The 19,301-nt window shown below is 59.9% G+C and overlaps 1 protein-coding gene across 2 annotated transcripts in view; it reads right to left on the reverse strand.

Annotated features, from left to right (window-relative positions):
* The window catches only part of KIF17 (kinesin family member 17), a 46,947-nt gene that overhangs the window by 23,180 nt on the left and 4,466 nt on the right, over window positions 1-19,301 (reverse strand). For both annotated transcript variants that reach the window (XM_061148084.1, XM_061148083.1), the window contains exons 2-6: window positions 17,806-17,952; window positions 16,723-16,824; window positions 12,169-12,358; window positions 8,399-8,851; window positions 3,547-3,656 (exon numbers count right to left, since the gene is read on the reverse strand). In XM_061148084.1, the coding sequence (XP_061004067.1) occupies window positions 3,547-3,656; window positions 8,399-8,851; window positions 12,169-12,358; window positions 16,723-16,824; window positions 17,806-17,952 (1,002 nt within the window). The remainder of the gene's footprint in view (window positions 1-3,546; window positions 3,657-8,398; window positions 8,852-12,168; window positions 12,359-16,722; window positions 16,825-17,805; window positions 17,953-19,301) is intronic.

Consider the following 19,301-nt stretch of genomic DNA (forward strand, 5'->3'; position numbering starts at 1 on the left):
AGACCTGCAGCCCTCACCCCGCCTACCTTCTGCCCTCGAACCCACGCCCACCCAGCAGAGACCCCAGGCCAGCACTTCAGCCCCGATCCCAGTTCAACCCAGGCCTCAGCCCAGCGGCACCTACAGCCTAGCAAGACCTGACTGGAGACACACACATTTCTCTGCACACACGCACATGCCGTTCTCACGTGTGAGCATGTGACCCCCAAATTACAGGACATGTGACCCCCAAATTACAGGACATGTGACCCCCAAATTACAGGTGGACGTGTGACCCCCAAGTTACAGGAGGACGTGTGACCCCCAAATTACAGGAGGATGTGTGACCCCAAAGTTACAGGACATGTGACCCCCAAATTACAGGAGGACGTGTGACCCCCAAATTACAGGACATGTGACCCCCAAATTACAGGAGGACATGTGACCCCCAAATTACAGGACATGTGACCCCCAAGTTACAGGAGGACGTGTGACCCCCCAAACTACAGGAGGACATGTGACCCCCAAATTACAGGAGGACGTGTGACCCCCAAATTACAGGAGGACATGTGACCCCCAAACTACAGGAGGACGTGTGACCCCCAAATTACAGGAGGACGTGTGACCCCCAAGTTAAAGGACATGTGACCCCCCAAATTACAGGAGGATGTGTGACCCCCAAATTACAGGAGGGCCTCAAAGTGGGGCGCGTCCCTTCCCGGTCCCTCCATCTTCCCTCCCCCCAATGCTCCTCTCCCGCCATTCCCTGTCCGTCCCTTCACAGAGGAGGAGACGGCTGGATGGCATCACTGACGCGATGGACATGAGTCTGAGTAAGCTCTGGGAGTTGGTGATGGACAGGGAGGCCTGGCGCGCGCAGGCCATGGGGTCATAAAGAGTCGGACAGGACTGAGCGACTGAACTGAACTGGTGACAAAAAGTTTTACCAACATCAAACCACTTAATCCTCACCGCACAGTTATAGAGCAAAAGTTTTCTGATCTGCACAGCAAAGTGATTCAGCATGTCTGCAGATTATACTCCCGAAGAGGTCACCCTCTCTTCACATCCTCGCTTTAAGTTTTTTTTTTTTTAATGTGGGCCATTTTTTAAAGTTTTTATTGAATTTGTTACAATATTGTTTCTGTTTTATGTTTCGTTTTGTTTTTTTGGCCAGGAGGCAGGTGGGATTTCAGCTCCCCAGATGGGGATCAAACCCACGTCGTCCCCTGCACTGGAAGGCGAAGTGTCAGTAACTGGACACCAGGGAAGTCCCTCTGGCATCCTCCCAGGGCAGAGGACAGTCATCCACGGCGAGCCCCCCACGGGAGGACTCCGCTCGGTCAGTTCCCGCCCCTCCCCCACAAGGGACTGCCCGCTCCGTCCCCGATCACTCCCCCCAGTCCCTGAAACACGCTCACCATTTCGATCTTTTTTTTTTTTTGGCCATGCTGTGCAGTTTGCGAGATCTAGGGCCCTGACCAGGGATTGAAGCAGGAGCCACCTCCCTCCAAGAGATGGAAGCACAGAGTTCCCGGGACCGCCAGGACATTGCCATGCTTCTTCCAGTATTTAAAACAGCACAGCCCCGCCTCGGCCGCACAGCCGCCTCCAGCCGCATTACCTAGTAGCTGCGCACTCTTGTGCTTGCGGGTGACTGAATGGGGCGTGAGGGGTGGAGAGAACACAAACCCAGGCCGCCCCCCACCCCCAAGCCCCGGCTGGCACCTTTGACACCACCCAGCCTCTTCCAGCAGCAGAAAAGCTGCTTCCTGTCCACTCCCAGAGATGAGGAAGGGCTTCCCTGGGGGCTCGGATGCTAAAGAATCCACCCGAAATGCCTGCGTGCGTAGTCGCTCGGTCATGTCTCTCTGCAACCCCGTGGACTGCAGCCCACCCAGCTCTTCTGTAAACGGGATTTCCCAGGCAAGAATGCTGGAGTGGGCTGCCATTTCCTCCAGGGGATCTTCGCGACCTAGGGATTGAACCAGCGTCACCTGCTCGGGCAAGCAGATTCTTTACCCGGTAGCATTGGCTCCATCAGCAACCCGGCCAGAACAGCGGCGCGTCTCCCCTATGACCGCTAGGGGGCGGCAGTGCCCTGCTTCTCACGCTGCCAGGACCCCCCCCCGCCCGCCCAACCCAGCTTCCCCAGGCAGGAAGCCTGCATCCCAGCCCCAGGCCCACCCCCCGCATCCCCACCCCCAACCCCAGCCCGCTCCCGGTCACCCCCCGGCCCATACTGTTTTGTGTCCAACGTCATCCCTGTGTGACTCTAAAACCCTCCCTGAACCCCGGGCGTCACCGCTCTCCTCCTGTGGACTTGTGCTCAGCCATCCCCAAAGGCCCCCTCCTCCCAGGACCCCCCCAGGAGCTGGGCCCAGGGCTCCAGGGCCAGCCTGACACCGACCCCGCCCCAGGGGCAGCAGGGGAACAGGTAGAGTGAGCGGCTGAGCCCCCAGAACCTTCACGGGGGCCCCACTGGGGGCTATTGGGGGCTACATCCAGATCTGAGCCCCCAGAACCTTCACGGGGCCTCACTGGGGGCCATCCAGGGCTACATCCGGGCCCTCACTCAAGCAGTACAAGACCCCCGCCCGTCACGGGCAGCTGGGGGTTCTTCGGTCGGTGTCCTCCAGCCCTCCAGCCCACAGCACAGAGATCCCCCCAGGCCTCACCTGGTCTGCCTCCCAGAGGCTGGGCCCCAGGCCCCGAAAGCCTGCCCGGGGGCTTCCGGGGGCCCCAGGACTGAGCCTGTCTGAGGCCACAGTTGAGTGGCAGAGGCCCAGTTGCAGACACGCTTGGTCCCGGGGTCTGCAGAGCTGGCCTTCCCACCAGGGGGCCACTCAATGTCAAACCCCACCCCGTACTGGGGTCTCAGGATGTGAACTCTCAGAAACCAGCAGGGCCTGGGGTCGGGGCACAGCTGAAGGCAGGGGTGGGAGGCTCTGGGTGTCTGGTTCTGTGCGTGTCTCTGGGGTCAGCTCCGCGCCTGTCAATCGGCTGTGACCTGCCCTGCGGGTTCCCAGTGCCGCAGGGAGGCAGGCATGCAGGAGGGAGGACCCAGGGCGCCAAGGCGACAGCTTTTCATTGGAGGCCACACGTGCCGCCGGGGGCTCCCTGCGGCCCGCCCGGGATGCCCTGCTCTCGGCCCCCAGCCCACCCACTCTGACGTCCTCGGTGCGGACCCGCCAGCCCCACTACCAGGGACGGCCCCTCCTCGGCCGTCGATCCACTGCCGGCCCTTCAAGCAAGACAGACGGCGGATGGACAGACAGCGGACGGGGCCGGCAGACGCCTCTCTTCTCCCCACACCGGCACTCACGGCGGACGGACTGTGCTCCGGAGGCGAGGCGGGAACCCCAGTTCAAATCCTGGCTCAGACTCGCCTCGGCTGTGTGACCTTGGGCAAGCCTCGGCGGCGCCTCTCGGAGCCTCAGCTTTCTGAGCTCCGAAAGGGAGACTGGAGAATCAGCCCCCAGAGGAGGGCGGCGGGGAGGCGGTCTAGTCCTGGAGCCGGGCCCCACCTCCCGCGGGGCCCACCTGCCCGCCCGCCCCGCGCCTCACCTCCCGGATCAGCTGCTTCTCAGCCTCCGTGTCGTGCTGCGTCACCGGTGGAGACAACGGCTTTTCCTCAACCTGGACGGGGCTTGGGGGCACCTGACTGTTCAGCAGAGCTGGGAGAAAAGCAGAAATGAGGGGCTCTGACCAAGCTGCGCATGGTCTGCCGGCACCGAGCCTGCATGAACGTCTGCATGCTCAGAGTCATGGCCGACTCTGTGACCCACGGACTGCAGCCCGCCGGGCTCCTCTGCCCACGGGACATCCCAGGCAAGAATACTGGAGCAGGTTGCCATTTCCTTCTCCAGGGGATCCTCCTGGATTGGGGATCAAACCCATGTCTCCTGCATTGGCAGGCAGGTTTTTTTCCCACTGAGCCACCTGGGAAGCCTCTAGAAACTAAGCAGAAAACCATAAATGATGACAGTGTGCTCGTTCAAACAAGACCCTCAATACTGAACTTATTTTGAGCACATCTCTATGCAAAATGCCAACATACTCATCCAACAAGCCTTTCTTGGGCACCTGGGGGTTTGGCACTGAACAGAACAGACAGGACTCCACACACATCATTTCCAACTGGGAAAGAAAGGGGAGCAAAAGGCATACCGTGTTACAAAGTGATACTTTCTAAGAAGAAAAAGCAAGCAGGAAGGGTGCGGAGAAGTAAAGATCAGGGCAAAGGGCTGCAATTTAATTCTTGTGGACAGGAAAGACCTCTTAGACAAAGTAGGCGGAAAGCAGTGATCTGAAGGAAGTGAGGGAGAGGGGCAGGCAGAGATCCCAGGGAAGGACAGAAGGGAGAGGTGAGTGCAAAGGTCCTGTGGCAGGCAGGGGGCCGTCCCAGGAACAGCCGGGAGGCCACTGAGGCTGGAGCAGAGTGAGCGAGGGAGAGTGTGAGCCAAGGGCATGCAGAGAGGGCAACGCGCTGGCCTTGGCAAGGACTCTAGCTTCAAGTCTGGATTCCACCGGCCCATGGAGGGCTTGGGCAGGGCAGGACTCGCGTCTGAACAGGAGCTCCCTGGCTGCCGTGTGGAGAATGTACCAGGGGGACAAGATCATAGCCAGGAGGCCTGCTGGGGGCAGGGGGGCCTCTGCAGTATTTCAGCTGAGATGCTAGCGGGGTTGCAGGCCATGGGGTTGCAGGCCACGGGGTTGCAGTGGACAGCATCTGGACCTGCTCCAAAGGTTCAGTTCAGTTCAGTCACTCAGTCGTGTCCGACTCTGCGACCCCCAGGCCTCCCAGTCCATCACCGACTCCTGGAGCTTACTCAAAGTCACGTCCATAGAGTCGGTGATGCCATCGGCTAAAGGTTTAGACATCATTCTAAAGACAGAGACAACAAAAGCAAGAGGGCAAAAGTGAGAAGCCAAGGATGATGACGCCAAGGCTTCTGGCTTGAACATCTGGGAGAGAGGTGCCACCAGCCGGGGGGGGGGGGCGGGGGGCAGGTGGGGGCGGGGCGGGAAACAGCTGCAGGAGAAGCAGGACTGGGGAAGATTCAGGGCTCAGTGTCCCATACATTAGGTTTGGAGTGATGATTAGATAGATGGCAGGATGTTCAAGACTGGAATTTGGAGGAGATGGTGTTATCAATCAGGTTCATTTTAATGATGTTTTAACATCCTGGGGAACTTGATGGTCTGGAGGAGACGGTCCTTCCCGGGGTCAGCCAACTCCTAGGGGGAGTCAACACCTTGTTTGGAGGAGCCCACCTTTCATACGCACACCAGCTAACCTCGAGTCCAAGGCCGCCTCTAACTCTCCCACCGGGAGCCAGCATTTCCTCTGCCCGAAATCAACAAGGGCCAGCACCACACAAGCAAGGCCAGCATTACGCCCTGATCCCGCCACGCTTCCTCAAACCGGTCAGTCCTGGGCCCTTTCTCCTGCCTGCTGTGTCTTTCCACCAAAACCTCGATCACGGCTCTGGCTCAGGCTTCCCTGGCTCCTCTGCAGCCTGACCCGCCTGGTGCTTCCCCCCAACCCCGGTGGTCCCGCGTGGCCTGCCTCTCATTGCCCAGGTAGCTAAGGAATGTTAACCCTTTCTTGTGAAGACATTGACCTCTCTGCATCACCACTCAGTCACCTGTATAAATTAAAAAGACCTGGACACACATCACACAGCCAGGATAGAGGTCCATGAGCGGGGAGTTGGTGGTTAAAGCCGTGAGACCAGAAGAGAGAGTGTAGACAGAGAGGAGGCTGGAGGACTGGCCCCTGGACGACCTGCCATCAGGAGAGGGGAAGACTCGTCCGAGGGATGAGGAGGAGCAGCTGGAGGGGCAGGAGGACTGGGGTGAGGGTGTCCAGGAAGCAAGGGCTTCAAGGACGAGGGAGGGGATCCTCTGAGTCAACAGAAGCGAAGAGGGCAGGCGGGGCCTCCTCGGACCGATCGCTGGATTTAACCACCAGGAGGCACGGGTTCGATCCTCGGTCTGGGAAGATCCCACGTGCCGCAGAGCACCTGAGCCTGTGAACCACAACGGCTCAGCCCTCACACCGCAGCTACTGAAGCCGGTCCACCCTGGAGCTGGTGCCACATGGAGAGAGAAGCTCCTGCAGTGAGGAGCCTGCACATCGCAACTACAGAATAGCCCCCAGCTGGAGAAAACCGCACGCAGCGACAAAGACCCCATGCAGCCACAAATAAAGAAATAAATGATCTTTTTAAAAAATCAGGAGGTGGTTTCTGCGGGCTGGGAGCACGGGGCCTGCCTGAACTAGGGGCAAGTGAGCAGGGAGGGCGGTGAAAACAGACCAACATCTCCAGCGTGGCTAAAAAGGGGAGACAAAAACATGCCGGAGACCAGAGGGACCGGGGAGACCAGGGGGAGGGCTGGGGCTGAGAGGGCGCCAGCTCATGGGGGTGCCGGGCGATGGGGACACCTGGAGCTCCGAGTCAGACACCCCTGGCTGGTCTCAAGGCCCAACTCTGAAGTCAAAGCGTCAGGTACAGTCTGTGGAGCCTTACGGGACAAGTTCTGGGCTAAGCCCCGACGTGAACCATCTCATGCAGTCCTCCCAACTGCCCCACAGCCGTCGCAAGGCGGGTGACCCATTTCACAGATGAGGACACTGAGACTCAGGGTGGGTCTAAGTCGCTTCCCCGAGGAGCCAGACTGCGAGCCAGCAGTTACTGCCTGGCTCTCGGCTCTCTGCCTGCCCTGCACCATCATCCCAGCTTGTCTGGGCTCCACGCTGCAAATCCAGGGAGATGGGACACAGACAGCCCCCACCCAGCAAGTCTGCCGTGGTAACCACAGGAGGTCTGCAGGAATGTCAGCTGCTGCTGCGTTAGGGCTGGGGGGGCCCCCAGCAGAGCACCCCGACTCCCTCCCGGACCTCTCACCACTCCTCCATCGAGCCGCCCCTCACTAATCCTGGGGCCGGAGGGGAAGAGGAGGAAGGCACACTGCCCAAGGGGAAGCCGTCACCATGGTGGTCAAGGCCCTCTCCACGCCGCCCCTGCCAGCCCCTGCACCTGGGCACCTCCCACCACCCAGCTTCCCAGGCAGCCAGCGGATCTCTTAATCCTTGAGGGTCCCCAAAGGCACCTGAGAGTCTTGTGCCTCTCTGCACAGACTGACCACGCTCACCTAACAGGAGGCTTCTTATCCCGCCAGACTGCACTCAAGCACCCCTCCTCCTCTGCGAAGCCCTCCCTGAGGCCCACCCCCTACCCCACGTGCTCCCTTCTGCCCTGAAGTGCCCCATCAAGCTCTCTGCCCAAGGGGCACACGCACCTCTGCGGGAGTGTCCCTTCCCTCCCAGGAGACTAGGATAACCACGAGGCGGAACGTGGATCTGCATCATCTCTGGGTCCCCATGCCAGGCCCAGGGCACACACAGACAGGTGTGAATGGGTGGTGGGAGGTAAGAGGAAAGGGAGCTACGAGAATGGATGGCAGGATGGAGTGAATGAGCAGGCGGATGTGTGGAGAGGAGGGCAGATAGGGTAGGTGGAGAGAAGGGGTGGGGGGGTGGGGGGTAAATAATGGAGTGGGCGGGGGGGTGGGTGGGCTGGCTGGCTGGCTGAATGGATGTACGAGTGGATGGGTAGATGGATGGGGGGATGAGTAGATCAGTGCAGGCAGAGAATGGATGGATGGGTGGGTGGAAGGATAAATAATGGGGTGGGAGGGAGGTGGGCTGGCTGGCTGGATGAGTGGATAGGTAGATGGAGGGGGGAAGAGTAGATCAGTGCAGGCAGAGAATGGATGGACAGAGGAAGGTGGGGAGGCGGATGAATGGATACATGGACTCAGGCTCTCTGGTGCGCCCTTCCTCCCAGAATTCTCAGACAGAGACGACCCTGGAGCCCCTCAGCCGCACAGAGGGACTCTGCAGGCTCCAGGTCTGGATTGCCACCTGCCAGGTGACGGCCAAACACCTGGGTATGAGAGCCGCGGTCCCAAGGTGCCTCTCTGGGAGCGGAGGCAGGATGCGGGGGACCGGGGGTGCGGGACGTGAGTCACTCCGCTGCTCAGCAGCACAACATCACGACTCTGTGGCTGCCACGGGGCCAACAGGCAGACAGGCGGGAGGCCCAATGCGCAGCCTGGAGGCAGGGAACGGGGTTGGGGGGCGGGGGTGGGGAATGGAGCCTCCAGCTGCTGGGACAGGCCGGATGGACCAGCCTCTCCCTGGGGCATCGGTGGGCAGATACCTCCACGCCCGGGGCCGTCCCCAAGCAGGGATCCCCCTGGCTGCTCACACGCAGCTGGGAGGAGGTGGGGCACGGCGTCCACGCCCCTCAGATGAGGACTGGGAGGCGGGCAGACACGGAGGGAGGGGAGAGCGCGTTCCCGGCGCTCCGGCCGCCCTGCGGTCCCCCGGCCGCGCCGCGCAGCCCACCTGACAGTCTGCCGGGGCCCATCTGCTGCGCCAGGAGGGCCTTGAGCTTCTTGATCTCCTCCTGGTACTCGCGCAGCAGGGCGTCCTTCGGGTCCTCGTTGATGCGCGGCTTGTTGCGGATGTTCTTGGCGCGGTTGGCGTAGCGCAGCGTGCTGAGCGTCTCGTCGTAGTTGTTGTCGGCGGGCGACAGGCAGGCCACCATCAGCGTCCGGGTGTTGCCGCCCAGCGAGTCCTGCAGCAGCCGGGTCAGCTTCGAGTCCCGGTAGGGGATGTGCCTGCAGCGCCCGTCCACCAGGGCCGAGATGACGTTGCCCAGCGCCGACAGAGACAGGTTGATCTTGGTGGCCTCCTTGAGCCGCTCCCCCGTGGCGCCCGTCTTGGACTGCCGCTCGCTGCCCGCCAAGTCCACCAGGTTCAGCTTGCCCGCCCGGAGGTGGTCCTTGCCCCGCTCGTCTGCAGACAGACCACACAGAGGGGTGAGGGGCCTGGGGTGCGGCGACCCGCTGCAGAAAGGAGGCTCTGGGTGGTCCCCACCCACCGAGGGTCTCATTTCAGCCGCACGGGAGCCCCACGAAGGGGGCTGCTAGGATTGTGCCCATGTTACAGGCGAGAAAAGTGAAGCTCAGAAAGGGCGTGTGACGTGCCCAAGGTCACATGGCTGGCTAAGGAGCAGATTCAAGGTCAGAACCCAGGGCCGACCCTCCGGGGAGGTACACGCTGTTCCCTGAGTGTTCCCTGCCCCTCCTCCCTGGGAGGTGAGGCATGGGGTAAGGGGACGTGTGTCTGGGTCACCAGGAAGCTGCCACCCTTCAACGCAGAAAAACATCGGCTTCGAGACCCTGGGACCCAGTTCCCGTCCAAGTCCTGCCTTCTACTTGCTGTGTGACCTTGGCAGAGCCATATCCCGCCCTGATCTTCAATTCTCACACCAACAAAATGAGGCTAACGACAGCTCCCCACCAGGGAAGCTGTTGGCAGGGGTAAACGGATAGCGCTGTCACAGAGCCCACTCACGCAGCAGGTCTTCGTGCCCCGAGAACACGCCCAGGTCCGCGGGGACCACGGCTGCGCTGGCAGGCAGACCCGGGTGCCAGGTGCCTCGGGAGCAGGGGCCCAGAGCATCACTTGGGAAGCCCAGAGGGATCCAGTCTGGGTTCCATCCCGCGGGAGCTGCGGGCCTCAGGGAGCTAACTTCGTCTCAGCCTTTCTCTCGGTAACACAGGAACCCAAGACCACCCTCAAGGGTCGCGCCTGCCATATAGCAAATGCTCCTGGAGCGAGATGAGGGGAGGGGAGGGAACTTCTACCTTGGTTTCCTGCTCGTTGAAACCAGAATTGTCCTGGCTTTGCCCATGAACACAGTCACCCAAAGTGAAGAAAATGTCTGGCTGATGCCCAGTGGAGGCCTGGGCATGCAAGGGGCTTGATTCTTTGGGCTTTTTTTTTTTTAAGCAGTAGCAGGCAGGAGGAACTTGGAAACACCCTTTAGGATAGCTCTTTGCAGAATGTACCAGGTAACTTAGACAGGTTTGCACCCTCATCCCAGGAGGCCCGCTCCAAGGAATCTGAGGTGACTCTAAAAGCAGAAAAGGTTACAGTATACTAACGCATATATATGGAATTTAGAAAGATGGTAACGATAACCCTATACGCAAAACAGAACAAGAGACACAGATGTACAGAACAGACTTTTGGACTCTGTGGGAGAAGGCGAGGGTGGGATGTTTCAAGAGAACAGCATCAAAACATGTATATTATCTAGGGTGAAACAGATCACCAGCCCAGGTTGGATGCATGAGACAAGTGCTCGGGCCTGGTGCACTGGGAAGACCCAGAGGGATGGGATGGAGAGGAAGGTGGGAGGGGGGATGGGGATGGGGAATACATGTAACTCCATGGCTGATTCAGGTCAATGTATGACAGAAACCACTACAATATTGTAAGGTAATTAGCCTCCAACTAATAAAAATAAATGAAAAATAAATAAATAAAAATAAAAGCAGAAAAGGCTTTGTGCACAAAGATGCTCATCACTGCATCATTTACAACACAGAGAAACCGGAAATGGGCGTCAAGACCTTGTAGAGGGGTGGGGAGAGGAAGACCATGAGGAACCTCCATCCACCTCCCGAGGTCAGAAAGATGTGGCAGGAACGATGTTGGGAACATTTGTAAGGACGGCATGGGAAGAAACTAAATAGAGCTTAAGATTCAGTTGTGTTTAAAATTTTCATAGGGAAAAAAAGGACCAAAAGAGTATATGCTTAGATGTTAATAGTTGTGTTTGTGAGTAATTTCCCCTACCTTTCTCTTAACTCCTAAATATCTTTATCTGAACTTCTTTTATCATGAAAGCAATAAACATCTTAACAATTCTTTAAAAACCTGCTTCCAGGCAGCCTGCCTCGTCCTGCAAACTCATCTGCAGAGACCGAGAGGCCCCCACAGGGCCGCGCTCCCCTCCCCTCCTCATCTGTCCTCAGCCGGCCAGGTCCCAGCTCCCCACCCACAGCATCATCACACGAGGATGAGACCACACCGTCACCCCAGACCCCATGTCTACACCCAGGGGAAGACTCTAGTCCATCCAGCCCCAGGGGCTTGGCCTGGAGCCAGGTTAGCCCGCAGCTGGGCATCGTGCTGCGTGGGGCTCCATCGACCCAGGCCATGACCTTGGGCCAGGATCTCTCCAGAACTACATTCCTATGTGAGCGAGGCTGCTCCCTACCCACTGCTCTCCGGAGTTCTGTCCGGGATGAATGAACCACACACCCAGAGGCAGCTGCAGTGTGAGTGGGGAAAACCCAGCTGGCAAAGCAACCTGGGTTCAAGTCCCAGCTCCACCTCTTAGCAGTCAGGTGGGCCTTGAACCAGCAGGTCACTTATCTCTCAGAGCCTTCGTTTCCTGACCTGTCAATGGGAGTTACAATGTCTGCCTGCGTTTAGAACTCTGCTGTGAGACTTCAACGGAATGAAGTGTGGGAAGGGCTCAGCATAGCATCCATAGGTGACCTGAAATAAACGAGTACTTCTTCCTGTCTTTCCTCTTCCCCTTCTCAGTAATGCTTCCAGGAAGGAAAAAAAGGAAGAGTGAGGTGGCTCAGGAGTAGGGAGCATCACAGAAAGAGGAGAATCCAGAGTCCTGGGTGGCGGGGACTTCCCTGGTAGTGCAGTGGTTAGGAATCCGCCTTCCAGGGCAGGGGACGCAGGTTTGATGCCAGTTGGGGCAACTAAGCCTGGGAGCCACGACTGGAGAGCCGGTCCCACAACAAAGAGCATGCGTGCAGCAGCTAAGACCCGACGCAGTCAAAATAAACAAATATTCTAAAGTTCTGGGTGAAAAAAAAACAAAAACAAGAGTTCTGGGTGGCACACGCTCTGGGGGCAGACCCCTGGGACAGAGGCCCAGCTCAGAGACTTTCTAGTTGTGTGACCTCAGTTTCCTCATCTGTAAAATGGGGGTGCTACTAGTATCCACCTCCTGGGGTGGTAAGGAGCAAATGGGCCAATGCACACGCATTGCCTGGCAGGCAGTAAGTACACCAGAGTAACTGCCAGTGCTATTGCTGGTGGTGGTAATGCTCTCTCCCCTTTAAACACGGGTCCTGGCACAGGGATGGTCCTCGTGTGTTTCCTCCGGGCGATCCCAGCATCTCTTCCCAACTGGAGCCCTGGAGGCTCCGAGAGGTGAAGGGTCTGGGCTACTACTTAGGAGTGGGCACCCGGCTCGGGAGGCCCGCCCCCCTCCAGCCCCGCCCGGCCCCACGCACCCACGGCGTAGATCTCGATGCTGATGGTGAAGATGGAGTGGGAGCGAGAGGAGTCCTTGTTCATCAAGGTGTAGCCCACCGCGCGGTTCTTCCAGCCCGCCTCCATGATGCGCTCGCACTGGGCCACGCTGTGCACCGTGTGCATGGACAGCCCCTTCACGTACACCCCCTTCTCTGGGTGCTCCTTCAGCTGCGGGCAGGAGACGCGGGTCAGGGCTCCCCAGGGAACCCGCGGGAGGAGCCCCATCGGTGCCCACCGCCTCTGCCCTCCTGCGGGGCAGGCTGGCACCTCGAACTCCCCTGTCACAGACCAGGCAGAGCAGCCTCAAAGTCACCCCCGCCTCTTCCTCATTGTGCGACCTTGGGCCAGCTACATCAACCTCCCTCGGCCTCAGTTTCCACATCTGTAAAATGGACATTTCCTAGGGAGGCGGTGAGGACTCTGTAAACTAAGGCCCGTACAATGCCAGGCATCACCTTGGCACCTGGCAAGTGCTCCATAAATGGCCGCCCTGGGCCTCATCGCTGCTGTTGGCACCCTAGCTGTAGAGGCGGTTTCCCGTCTGGGGCTTTAGCCCCTGGGGGGCTGACCCAGTGGTCGTTCACCCAAGGGCTCTGAGTGCTTCTCCCCTGCTGTGCCAACGTGCCTTCTGCCCACATCTCTCTGCCGCAGCTCCAGGGCAACAGGAATGTTCCCAGACTTCGTGGACCACAGCAGGTGAAGGGCCGTCTGCTGCCCAGAGCCCCCGCTAGCCGGCAGCTCAGCCTGGCCCGCGGCTCCCTCCAGCCCTCAGCAGGACGGCAGCAAGTAAATTAATTTATCTGACTGCTGCCCGCTCGGTCTCCAAGCAGCCAAGCTGTCATGCTGCTGACACAGCTGTGAAACGCAGTATTCTTCCAGTGTGAGAGGAAATACGAACTGCTCCGGCAGGAGCAGGAAGGAACCGGGACAGAAGTCATCTGCTGCTCTGGGCCAGGGCAGGCTTGTATGTTGTGCCCCGGGGCAGCTTCAGGGTCGCAGGTGGGGCTGGACCCCTGCTGCAGAGTCGGGGGGCAGGTGGGGCGGTGAGTGAGGGTGGCCAGCACCAGCTTGCCCTAGTGGCCCCAGTCTGGAGAAGGAGCCAGACCCAGACTGAAGGATCGGGTCTCAGGGAACAGTTAAACCGCTGAGGCACAGAAAGGTTGAGTGACTGACTTGTTGGAGGGCCGCACCGGGGTCCCAGCAGCGGACGACTCCAGAGGCTGCCGCGGCTTCCCTAGTGGCTCAGCGGGTAAAGAATCCGCCTGCAGTACGGAAGACGTAGGTTTGATCCCTGGGTGGGGATGATCCCCTGGAGAAGGGAAAGGCTATCGACTCCAGCATTCTGGCCTGGAGAATTCCATGGACTGTACAGCCCAGGGGGTCGCAAAGAGTCGGACACAACTGAGTGACTTTCACTTTCACTGCAGTGCCCTGGAGGAACAGGTTTGACAGGACACAGGGCTGACCTTGACCTTGGAGGTGGCTGTGAGCCTGGAGCTCAAAGGCCAGGAGCAGGAGACGCGGCCAGCAGAGCAGAGCTTGAGGGCGGCCTGGGAGAAGGTGCGCCCGCGCTGTGGCCTGCTCTGGGCACTGCCGCTTCCCCAGAACCTAGATGCCGGAACCTAGATGCCTAGATGGGCACAGAGTGGGTGCGCGTGCGGGGATGGCGGCTCCCAGCCTCGGGAAGAACGCAGCTTCTCGTCTGTACTCAGACGGGCCCAGGCTAGACACTTCGTCCTGGCTTGCTACTTTTTAGGGAAGTCACTTTGCCTCTCCTGGCCTCGGTTGCCTCATCAGTAAAGTGAAAGTGAGGTTGCTCAGTCATGTCTGACTCTTTGCGACCCCATGGACTGTAGCCCACCAGGCTCCTCCGTCCATGGGATTCCCCAGGCAAGAGTACTGGAGTGGGTTGCCATTTCCTTCTCCAGGAGATCTTCCCGACCCAGGGATTGAACCCAGGTCTCCCTCATTGTAGGCAGACGCTTTACTGTCTGAGCCCCCAGGGAAGCCCATCTGTACAGTGAGGGTGATAAACCCTATTCCCCACAGGGCTGTTGGGAGGGTTAAGAAGAGAGTGGATCTAAAGGAAGCTCTGTGGGAGCTTGGAGGGGATTCAGTGACCCCAGATACTGAGGAGGTGAGGCCATCTCTCTCTGTAGAGCGATGACCCTGACATAAAGGTCTCCCCAACCCCTATTTTTAGGCCGCACCTCACCACCTGAGCCCTCCGCCCCGCCCCCGCTGTTCCCGCCCCCACCCTCCTCCGAGTGTCAGCGCCAGCTGTGCCCCGCGTTCCTTGGTAACTGCTCCTCCAAAATGCCAGGCCGGGCCCGGTCGCCATGGCAACCAGCTGGGATTCCGCGGGTGGGCGGGCGCGCTGCGCGCAGGACCAGAACCATGCCTGCCGGTCCGGAGTCAGGATGCGTCCCGGCGGAGGAGGGGGGTCCTGCCACACTGGCCGGACGCCCGCAGCCCCTCAGCCGCCTCCTGCACCACCCAGCGCCGAGCAGGGTTCTCTGCGGGCGGTTCGTGGTGGTGGGGGAAGGGGTATAATCCGCTTCCCCAAATCCCTTGCTGACCCCAGCTGATCCAACCTCCTCTAACGACCAGAATCACCAGGCCCTGCGCTGTGCCGCAGAGCCTCGCCACCTGGATGCCACCTCTGTCCCTTCCTAACTGTGCCCTTGGGCCGGTTTGCACCTAGGCACTAGGAGCCTCAGGCTCCTCCTCTGTAATAAAGGACAAAAACAGCAGCTCCTCCTGAGGCTAGGGTCAGGCTTACAGGAGAACCCAGCTGCACCTCCCGGGAGAGAGCCTGGTGCACCCAAGGCGGGTGTCTCTGAGCACATCAGTTATAGGCGACCCTCCACCTCCAGGCAGCCTGGTTTACCAGGCTGGAGGCCTGTGGCCCAGCTGGGCCAAGTGCATGCAGCTGCCAGCCCTGGGCACCCCTGCCCCGCCGGGGCCTGGTTAACCTAGCCCATCCTAGGGTTCGGGGTGGGGAGGAAGGGGAGGGGGGCCCCCTGATGCTGTCGCCATTTCCCTGTCTGGGGGCTGAGTGATGACTCAGCTGCTCCAGCTCCAGGAGAGAGAACAGTGCAAAGACTGCAGGGGGGTGGCTGGAGGCTCCTGTGTGGAAAGGGCAGAGCACCTTGTATCTTCGAGGAGCTGAGGAGGGGGGTGCTGGGGGCAGGTCCTGATCTGGACGGGGACTGGGAGGGTGGGGTGGTTCACAGCCATCTCTGCTGAATGGATGCGTTGACTCATGGACGTCCCTCCCTCGAAAGGAACCCTGTTGCCGGCTTCTCATGGCCCCCCAGGTTTCCTATATTGCCCACCCCAAAAAGTCTGGGAGGAAAAACCACCTGACCACTCAGATCCTGCACGTTCTGGTACCAACACCATTGCTAGTAACTTGCTGTGTGACCTTGGCCAAGTCCCTTCCCCTCCCTGGGGCTCAGTTCCCTCATCACCACCACAAAAGGACTGTGGACTTAGGAGCTCTCTAAGGGTCTTTCTGGCACAAATTTTTAAGGATTTTTCCGCCACGTGATCAGTACAAACAAGTGTTTTTTCCAAAACAGCTGCTCCTTGGGGTCACGTGTGTTCCGGTGGGGCATTTAATTGTTGCAGGCCAGAGAGGAACTCGAGGTCCCTCCAAATGAAGCCAGGACAAGTGCGGGGTGGGGGTAGGGGGGTCTCTAGAGGTAAGTGGGGAGCTCTGGAGCTGAGCAGGGAAACAGCCCTGTCCCACGTGGATGGGGGTGGGGCAGGAACCCGGAGGTCACAATGTCCGGTCCAGTCTGGAGGTCGGGGAGGGTCCAGAGGACTGGACCTTATCTGCTTCTGGACCTTATCAGCAGCCCCCTATCTGCTTCTGCCCCCCACCCCTCACTGGCGGTCAAGGCCTGTGCCCCAGCGAGATATAGGCAGTTTGAACCATGGAAAATGTCCAACCCTGACTCTGGGGCTTCCTAACCCAGCGGCCTCAGGCAAGTCCCCGTCTCTTTCCCAGCCTCCCTTCCGCATCTACAGGATGGGGATCTCCACTGCAACCTCCCAAGACTGATGCTCATTAAGGACTGACACTCCCCCAGTGCGGGCATTCTGACTCTGGACTGGAGAAGGTAGGTCAACCCCCACCGCTGGTTGTGGGCCTCACAGTGGGAAGATCCAGTGGTCAGATAAGAAGCCCCAGAGTCTGGGAGCAGTCACTGGCATGCTGGCCACAGACCGGGGTCGGTCTCCCCTTCTCAGGCTCCTCCTGGAACTGGATCAGGCCGGTCCAGCATTTAAAGTCCCAGATAGGAGACATAACCAAGCCTTGCCCAAAGGTCCCAGACCTGGTCCAGCCTTGCTAACCACCTGGCTGTCCAGTCCTGGCAGGTCACTTGATCTCGCTGGGCTCCCCTAGGGATCAGTTCTGCTTTGCCCATCTGGCAGGGTTGGGCAGACTAGCGGGCCCTGGGGACCCTTCCCCATATCTCCTCCAGCACCCCCACCTACCCCGGCCAGGGCCGCACCCAACCCACCTCCAGCTTCTGCTTGGCGTCTGTGCCTAGCAGGTCCCGGACATCTTCATTGTAGATCTCCAGGTAGGAAGCCCGGACCAGGAACTTGGTGTTCTCTGCACACTGCAGGGAGAGGCCAGAAAGAACAGACACCCCTGAACACCCGCTGCCTGGCTGGCACGAAAAGACATCGTGGCAAGACACGGCGGCAGGAGGCGGGACGTCAAGGGGAGCGGCGTCCCTGACCTCACCTGGCCCTGCCTGCCTAGCAAGCGGTCCCCTCCTCTCTGGCTGGCTGGGCCCTCAAGCGTCTCAGAGTGGCATCATTTCCCACTGCTAAGGAGTCACACTCCCTCTGCACTCTACAGGCCTCCTGGGAAAGGAAACAGGAGAGGGCTCCCCACTGTGAAGGTGGAGAGCCTGAGACTGTGGGTTTAAGGCCTGGTCCCAGCACCGGCCCTGAGCTAATCCCTGGCAGCTCTCCCAGTTGCTTGCGGGTCCTCAGAATGAGTCCCAGCTGCAGCACAGCGGGCTCTGCAGCGGACTAGCCTCCGCTTTGTCATTTCTCAGATGCCGGGATCTCTGAGCCTTCACGGGTGGGCAGCAGGGCATGTCTCACCTGCCATCTGGACCCCAGGATCACTGGTCTGGGCCCAGCCCGTAAGGGCTCCCGGTCTTGGCTTCCCTATATCAAAAATGAGGGCAACAGCTACCTCCTGGGCTAGGGTCGTAGCGCAGTAATTATGCAAAGTGCTCTGCACAGCGCTTGGTCTGCAGCAGCTGGTCCATGAAAAGGGGAAGCTCTGATCATTTACACCACGTCTCGGGCCAGCACTCTGGGCCACCATATCCATGTGAAATATCACATGAAATGTTAAAATTCCAAAGATGGCAGGAGAAAAATGTACAACTGGTAGGTAGAATTTTCTCAGCTTTAAGTTCTCCCATCACTGCTTCAGAAACTAGAGCCTGCCTCTGCCTGTCTGGGCCGCGGCTGGGCAGGCTCTGACCACATCCCACATCCTGGGTCATAAGTGCTCCGGGACGTTCACGGTAATGCCTGGGGCGCCCAGCCCCGCCCCTGCCATCCACCAGGACCATTACCTGGACGCTCTCGAAAACGTGCTCGAAGGCCCGGGGGATGATGCCTCTCTGGCAGGCCGGGTCCGGCAGGCCCTGCATGGTGAAGGACTTCCCGCTGCCCGTCTGGCCGTAGGCAAAGATGGTGCCATTGTAGCCCTCAGTTACGCCCTGCGAGGGGGACACAGCCCAGCGCTCAGCTGGCCTGGCACGGCCAGGCTCGGGGCTGGGCCCGGGGCTGCGGGGCTACCTCCTGACGCAGGGACCCAGCGCCCCCACCAACCCCTGGTTCTCCCAGCATGGTGGCGCCGGGTGGGGTGGCTGTGCAGAGATGGAGGCGGCACCGCTGGTCGGGTAGCAGACCGTCCCTGTGTCTGGCTAAGAGCCTGGTGCCATCCCGTCCTGCCTGCGCCCTTGGCCTGTTCTCATCCAGGGACGTGGGGCCCCGGCGTCCTCACCGGTGACCAAGGGTCAGAACAGCACCTCCTCTGAGGCTGTGGAGAGGGGGGCTTGCTGCTGCTGTTTAGTCGCTCAGTCGTGTCTCTCTCCGACCCTGTGGACCGTAGCCCACCAGGCTCTTCTGTCCATGATTTTCCAGGCGAGAGTACTGGAGTGGGTTGCTGTTTCCTTCTCCAGGGGATCTTCTCAACCCAGGGATCGAACCCGGGTCTCCTGCATTGGCAGGGGGATTCTCTACCGCTGAGGCACCAGGGAGGCCCGTTGAGAGCTGTACTTGGGAATGATTTCCTGCCCTGGCACTCGAAGTGCTGGCACACGGAGGTAGGTGCCACCCAAGTGTCTGCTGGAACGTGTGGGAGATGGGCCTTCTCCTGTGAGGTGCAGGTGCGAGCAATGATGGAGTTCAGGCTGGGCGAGGAAAGTGCGGGAAGAGCTGGCAAACTTTCCAGGCAGGTGGGCGAGGGCGGAGAACAGGGGAACAGAAAGGGTGGCTTGGATTTCGACAGGTGAGAGGAGGAAGAAGGCTGGGGTGAAGGCTGGAGCAAAGCCTTGAGGGGAGGGGTGGGAGGCTGAGAGCAGGCGGACCTCGGGCGAGGGGGATGGAGACGAAGCTGGGAAGGAGGCGGCGGCAAGCCAGGGTGGCATCCCCCCAGGGCGACCCTCGACCCTCGTTCGCGGAGGCCATTGTTCACTGCATAGTTTCCCACTGTCTTCTCTGCAGGGGACCGTGCTCTGGCTGGGGACCGAACCCCCAACAAGGAAGACACCCCGCTCCCTGCCCTCGCCCCGCTCATGAGGCCACAAATTCTAGAACTTAGCACGGGGAGTGGGACTCTTGTGTCAGAATATGGGCCCAGAGAGCTGTGCCCAGGCCCCAGGGCCCAGCTGGCATCTGCAAAGACCGATCCTGCAGACCACGGCAGGGCTCGGGGTCCCCAGGGGCTGCAGGGAAAGTAAGACTGGAAGTCACCATCCACAGCTCATCAGACGGCCGGGGGGCGGGGTGGGGGGTGGAAGTGATGGCAGACCAGTCACCCAACCGGAAGGCCAGAGGCGGGGGC

The sequence above is a fragment of the Dama dama genome, chromosome 8, assembly GCF_033118175.1.
Source record: "Dama dama isolate Ldn47 chromosome 8, ASM3311817v1, whole genome shotgun sequence".
NCBI lineage: Eukaryota > Metazoa > Chordata > Mammalia > Artiodactyla > Cervidae > Dama > Dama dama.